Source organism: Salmo trutta, chromosome 19, assembly GCF_901001165.1.
Source record: "Salmo trutta chromosome 19, fSalTru1.1, whole genome shotgun sequence".
NCBI lineage: Eukaryota > Metazoa > Chordata > Actinopteri > Salmoniformes > Salmonidae > Salmo > Salmo trutta.
In genome coordinates, this window is record NC_042975.1 from 1138281 (window position 1) to 1145780 (window position 7500).

Below are 7500 nucleotides of genomic sequence, written 5' to 3' on the forward strand. Positions count from 1 at the left end.
GAGTGGTGGGTCTATAGATAACAACATCTGGCCCTACAGTGGTAATAGGAGTGGTGGGTCTATAGATAACAACATATTGTCCTACAGTGGTTATAGGAGTGGTGGGTCTATAGATAACATCTGGTCTACAGTGGTAATAGGAGTGGTGGGTCTATAGATAACAACATCTGGTCTACAGTGGTAATAGGAGTGGTGGGTCTATAGATAACATCTGGTCCTACAGTGGTAATAGGAGTGGTGGGTCTATAGATAACATCTGGTCTACAGTGGTAATAGGAGTGGTGGGTCTATAGATAACATCTGGTCCTACAGTGGTAATAGGAGTGGTGGGTCTATAGATAACAACATCTGGTCCTACAGTGGTAATAGGAGTGGTGGGTCTATAGATAACAACATCTGGTCCTACAGTGGTAATAGGAGTGGTGGGTCTATAGATAACAACATCTGGTCCTACAGTGGTAATAGGAGTGGTGGGTCTATAGATAACAACATCTGGTCTACAGTGGTAATAGGAGTGGTGGGTCTATAGATAACAACATCTGGTCTACAGTGGTAATAGGAGTGGTGGGTCTATAGATAACATCTGGTCCTACAGTGGTAATAGGAGTGGTGGGTCTATAGATAACAACATCTGGTCCTACAGTGGTAATAGGAGTGGTGGGTCTATAGATAACAACATCTGGTCTACAGTGGTAATAGGAGTGGTGGGTCTATAGATAACAACATCTGGTCTACAGTGGTAATAGGAGTGGTGGGTCTATAGATAACATCTGGTCCTACAGTGGTAATAGGAGTGGTGGGTCTATAGATAACAACATCTGGTCCTACAGTGGTAATAGGAGTGGTGGGTCTATAGATAACAACATCTGGTCTACAGTAGTAATAGGAGTGGTGGGTCTATAGATAGCATCTGGTCTACAGTGGGAATTGGAGTGGTGGGTCTATAGATAATGTTGTGTTTTGTTCTACAGGGTATCATCTGGCCTACAGTGCTAGTAGGAGTGGTGGGGAACATTTTCAATGCTCTCATCAACTTCATCTTCCTCTATGTGCTGGACCTGGGAGTAGCGTGAGTTATACATTCTATACCTTCAGTGTAGATACCGGAGGCCTCCACTCTGGATCTAGGATTAGCGGGCGTTATACATTCTATACATTCCGTTTAGATACCAGAGGTCTCCACTCTTGATCTAGGCTAGGAACATACAGAGAAGTAATTGCCAGATACATCATTATACCCCCAGGACTACCCACACTGGGAGCCATATTTGAAATGGAGTTCATGGAGCAGGGTGGAGAAAATCCCATTAAAACATGATTTAAATGTATTTTCTGAAAGTCTGTCATCACCATTCAATTAATATATTAAATATTTACATTTCACCCATAGTGGAGCTATTTTATAGTTTTTCCACGGGACTTTAATTTCCCCATTTCAGTCTTATTGCAACCCTATGCTTCAGTCTTATTGCAACCCTATGCTTCAGTCTTATGGCAACCCTATGCTTCAGTCTTATTGCAACCCTATGCTTCAGTCTTATTGCAACCCTATGCTTCAGTCTTATTGCAACCCTATGCTTCAGTCTTATTGCAACCCTATGCTTCAGTCTTATTGCAACCCTATGCTTCAGTCTTATTGCAACCCTATGCTTCAGTCTTATTGCAACCCTATGCTTCAGTCTTATTGCAACCCTATGCTTCAGTCTTATTGCAACCCTATGCTTCAGTCTTATTGCAACCCTATGCTTCAGTCTTATTGCAACCCTATGCTTCAGTCTTATGGCAACCCTATGCTTCAGTCTTATTGCAACCCTATGCTTCAGTCTTATTGCAACCCTATGCTTCAGTCTTATTGCAACCCTATGCTTCAGTCTTATTGCAACCCTATGCTTCAGTCTTATTGCAACCCTATGCTTCAGTCTTATTGCAACCCTATGCTTCGCTTCAGTCTTATGGCAACCCTATGCTTCAGTCTTATGGCAACCCTATGCTTCAGTCTTATTGCAACCCTATGCTTCAGTCTTATTGCAACCCTATGCTTCAGTCTTATTGCAACCCTATGCTTCAGTCTTATTGCAACCCTATGCTTCAGTCTTATTGCAACCCTATGCTTCAGTCTTATTGCAACCCTATGCTTCAGTCTTATTGCAACCCTATGCTTCAGTCTTATTGCAACCCTATGCTTCAGTCTTATTGCAACCCTATGCTTGATGTCGCTCTCGCTGCTGGTGATTCTCTGATCCACCTCTACGCAGACGACACCATTCTGTATACTTCTGGCCCTTCTTTGGACATTGTGTTAACTAACCTCCAGACGAGTTTCAATGCCATACAACTCTCCTTCCGTGGCCTCCAACTGCTTTTAAAACGCTAGTAAAACTAAATGCATGCTCTTCAAACGATCGCTGCCAACACCCTCCCGCCCGACTAGCATCACTAGTCTGGACGGTTCTGACTTAGAATATGTGGACAACTACAAATACCTGGGTGTCTGGTTAGACTGTAAACTCTCCTTCCAGACTCACATCAAACATCTCCAATCCAAAATTAAATCTAGAATCGGCTTCCTGTTTTGCAACAAATCATCCTTCACTCACGCTGCCAAACATACCCTCGTAAAACTGACTATCCTACCGATCCTCAACTTCGGCGATGTCATTTACAAAATAGCTTCCAACACTCTACTCAGCAAACTGGATGCAGTCTATCACAGTGCCATCCGTTTTGTCACCAAAGCCCCATATACTACCCACCACTGCGACCTGTATGCTCTCGTTGGCTGGCCCTCGCTTCATACTCGTCGCCAAACCCACTGGCTCCAGGTCATCTATAAGGCTATACTAGGTAAAGCTCCGCCTTATCTCAGCTCACTGGTCACCATAGCAGCACCCACCCGTAGCACGCGCTCCAGCAGGTATATTTCACTGGTCATCCCCATAGCCAATTCCTCCTTTGGCCGCCTTTCCTTCCAGTTCTCTGCTGCCAATGACTGGAACGAATTGCAAAAATCACTGAAGCTGGAGACTTATATCTCCCTCACTAACTTTAAGTATCAGCTGTCGAGCAGCTCACAGATCACTGTACCTGTACATAGCCCATCTGTAAATAGCCCACCCAACTACCTCATCCCCATATTGTTATTTATCTTCTTGCTCTTTTGCACCCCAGTATCTCTACTTACACATCATCATCTGCACATCTATCACTCCAGTGTTAACGCTAAATTGTAATTATTTTTCCTCCATGGCCATTTTATTGCCTACCTCCCTACTCTTCTACATTTGCACACATTACATAGATTTTTGTATTGTGTTATTGACTGTACGTTTGTTTATGTGTAACTTTCTGTTGTTTTTGTCGCACTGCTTTGCTTTTATCTTGGCCAGGTCGCAGTTGTAAATGAGAACTTGTTCTCAACTGGCCTACCTGGTTAAATAAAGGTGAAATAACAAAAAAAGAACTCCAATAACATGTAGTCTAATTGCGTAGAAACTTTATTTATACACAACATTTCTGAAAATACAGTCCGGAACTTGTACAGGTCTATTGAAGTTTGGGTTGTTAGTACTGGTCTATAGAGGTACTGGTCTATAGAGGTACTGGTCTACAGAGGTACTGGTCTATAGAGGTACTGGTCTATAGAGGTACTGGTCTATAGAAGTACTGGTCTATAGAGGTACTGGTCTATAGAGGTACTGGTCTATAGAGGTACTGGTCTATAGAGGTACTGGTCTATAGAGGTACTGGTCTATAGAGGTACTGGTCTACAGAGGTACTGGTCTACAGAGGTACTGGTCTACAGAGGTACTGGGCTATAGAGGTACTGGTCTATAGAGGTAACTCCATCTCCCAGGACTACCTGACTATATACATCTCTCTGTCTCTATCTGTCTCAGTGGTTCTGCTGCAGCCAACTCCATCTCCCAGTACTCCCTGGCTGTCTTTCTCTACTGCTATATTGTCTGGCAGGGTCTGCACAAGGCCACCTGGGAAGGTATGTGTAACTCTAACCCCTAACCACAAGCACCTATTACCTAAACATTAGCCCCTCGCCACTATGCCCTAACCCCCAGCACCTTCCCCTAGCCACTACGCCCTATCCCCCAGCACCTTCCCCTAGCCTCTACGCCCTATCCCCCAGCACCTTCCCCTAGCCTCTACGCCCTATCCCCCAGCTCCTTCCCCTAGCCTCTACGCCCTATCCCCCAGCACCTTCCCCTAGCCACTACGCCCTAACTCCCAGCACCTTCCCCTAGCCTCTATGCCCTAACCCCCAGCACCTTCCCCTAGCCTCTACGCCCTATCCCCCAGCACCTTCCCCTAGCCACTACGCCCTAAACCCCAGCACCTTCCCCTAGCCTCTACGCCCTATCCCCCAGCTCCTTCCCCTAGCCTCTATGCCCTAACCCCCAGCACCTTCCCCTAGCCTCTACGCCCTATCCCCCAGCACCTTCCCCTAGCCACTACGCCCTAACCCCCAGCACCTTCCCCTAGCCTCTACGCCCTATCCCCCAGCACCTTCCCCTAGCCTCTACGCCCTATCCCCCAGCTCCTTCCCCTAGCCTCTACGCCCTAACCCCCAGCACCTTCCCCTAGCCTCTACGCCCTATCCCCCAGCACCTTCCCCTAGCCACTACGCCCTAACCCCCAGCACCTTCCCCTAGCCACTACGCCCTATCCCCCAGCACCTTCCCCTAGCCTCTACCCCCTATCACCCAGCACCTTCCCCTAGCCTCTACGCCCTATCCCCCAGCACCTTCCCCTAGACTCTACGCCCTATCCCCCAGCACCTTCCCCTAGCCTCTACGCCCTATCCCCCAGCACCTTCCCCTAGCCTCTACGCCCTATCCCCCAGCTCCTTCCCCTAGCCTCTACGCCCTATCCCCCAGCACCTTCCCCTAGCCACTACGCCCTAACTCCCAGCACCTTCCCCTAGCCTCTATGCCCTAACCCCCAGCACCTTCCCCTAGCCTCTACGCCCTATCCCCCAGCACCTTCCCCTAGCCACTACGCCCTAACCCCCAGCACCTTCCCCTAGCCTCTACGCCCTATCCCCCAGCTCCTTCCCCTAGCCTCTATGCCCTAACCCCCAGCACCTTCCCCTAGCCTCTACGCCCTATCCCCCAGCACCTTCCCCTAGCCACTACGCCCTAACCCCCAGCACCTTCCCCTAGCCTCTACGCCCTATCCCCCAGCACCTTCCCCTAGCCTCTACGCCCTATCCCCCAGCTCCTTCCCCTAGCCTCTACGCCCTAACCCCCAGCACCTTCCCCTAGCCTCTACGCCCTATCCCCCAGCACCTTCCCCTAGCCACTACGCCCTAACCCCCAGCACCTTCCCCTAGCCACTACGCCCTATCCCCCAGCACCTTCCCCTACCCTCTACCCCCTATCACCCAGCACCTTCCCCTAACCTCTACGCCCTATCCCCCAGCACCTTCCCCTAGCCTCTACGCCCTATCCCCCAGCACCTTCCCCTAGCCTCTACGCCCTATCCCCCAGCACCTTCCCCTAGCCTCTACGCCCTATCCCCCAGCACCTTCCCCTAGCCACTACCCCTTACTCCCTAGCACCTTCCCCTAGCCTCTACGCCCTATCCCTCAGCACCTTCCCCTAGTCTCTACGCCCTAACCCCCAGCACCTTCCCCTAGCCTCTACGCCCTAACCCCCAGCACCTTCCCCTAGCCACTACCCCTTATCCCCATCACCTTCCCCTAGCCTCTACGCCCTAACCCCCAGCACCTTCCCCTAGCCACTACCCCTTATCCCCAGCACCTTCCCCTAGCCTCTACGCCCTATCCCTCAGCACCTTCCCCTAGTCTCTACGCCCTAACCCCCAGCACCTTCCCCTAGCCTCTACGCCCTATCCCCCAGCACCTTCCCCTAGCCTCTACGCCCTAACCCCCAGCACCTTCCCCTAGCCACTACCCCTTAGCCCAGCACCTTCCCCTAGACACTACCCCTTAGCCCCTACCATGTACCCTTAATAGCAGTGAGATCAGGGCAGATGTCCTCTCCTGGCATCTCAGCGTAATAGTAATATCTGACAGGAGATGTTATATCACAAGGTTACTCTTCAACCACGAGGGAGGGAGGGAGGGAGGTCAGACCACTAACAGGATGGCTTTGTTCACGTTATGACATAACTGGTCAACTTTGGTTGTAGTTTGGTCAGAGATGGTCTATAATGTTGAGGTTGTATTTGATCTCCGGCCCCAGGCCAGAGTCCAGCTGTGTGTGAACAGATCACCTATCTGAGAGAAGAGTAGCAAGTCTGTTCTGTTCCATTGCACTACAGGGATTCCCAATCCTGCTCCTGGGAACCCAAAGGGATGCACATTTCTGGTTTTTCCGTAGAACTAATATTCTTGATTCAGCTAATAAATGTATCATCGAGCCTTTAGTTTGAATCCGGTGTGTAGCACTAGGGCTGTGGGTGCTAAGGACCAGGATTGGGAAACCCTACAGTACAAGGTTCTGTATCACTCCACTAACCTGCCATATCAAGGTTCTGTATCACTCCACTAACCTGCCATATCAAGGTTCTGTATCACTCCACTAACCTGCCATATCAAGGTTCTGTATCACTCCACTAACCTGCCATATCAAGGTTCTGTATCACTCCACTAACCTGCCATATCAAGGTTCTGTATCACCACTAACCTGCCATATCAAGGTTCTGTATCACTCCACTAACCTGCCATATCAAGGTTCTGTATCACTCCACTAACCTGCCATATCAAGGTTCTGTATCACCATTAACCTGCCATATCAAGGTTCTGTATCACCACTAACCTGCCATATCAAGGTTCTGTATCACTCCACTAACCTGCCATATCAAGGTTCTGTATCACCATTAACCTGCCATATCAAGGTTCTGTATCTCCACTAACCTGCCATATCAAGGTTCTGTATCACCACTAACCTGCCATATCAAGGTTCTGTATCACTCCACTAACCTGCCATATCAAGGTTCTGTATCACTCCACTAACCTGCCATATCAAGGTTCTGTATCACCACTAACCTGCCATATCAAGGTTCTGTATCACTCCACTAACCTGCCATATCAAGGTTCTGTATCACTCCACTAACCTGCCATATCAAGGTTCTGTATCACCACTAACCTGCCATATCAAGGTTCTGTATCACCACTAACCTGCCATATCAAGGTTCTGTATCACTCCACTAACCTGCCATATCAAGGTTCTGTATCACTCCACTAACCTGCCATATCAAGGTTCTGTATCACTCCACTAACCTGCCATATATACATTCTGGGACGTTTCTATTGGTGGGTGTGATCCCTGACCTCTTAACCCCTAGGCTGGTCAGCTGACTGCCTGCAAGAGTGGGGTCAGTTCATCAGACTGGCCATCCCAAGTATGCTAATGCTGTGTCTGGAATGGTGGACCTTTGAGATCGGCGGCATCCTGGCAGGTACTGTTGTTATATGAGAATACGCATAATTCCTCCTATGTCCAAAATGACCCCCTATTCCAG

The 7500-nt window shown here is 49.0% G+C and overlaps 1 protein-coding gene across 1 annotated transcript in view; it reads left to right on the forward strand.

Annotated features, from left to right (window-relative positions):
- The window catches only part of LOC115155045 (multidrug and toxin extrusion protein 1-like), a 32578-nt gene that overhangs the window by 5222 nt on the left and 19856 nt on the right, over positions 1 to 7500 (forward strand). The window contains exons 7-9 of the mRNA XM_029701840.1: positions 972 to 1069; positions 3897 to 3994; positions 7324 to 7437. Of these exons, the coding sequence (XP_029557700.1) occupies positions 972 to 1069; positions 3897 to 3994; positions 7324 to 7437 (310 nt within the window). The remainder of the gene's footprint in view (positions 1 to 971; positions 1070 to 3896; positions 3995 to 7323; positions 7438 to 7500) is intronic.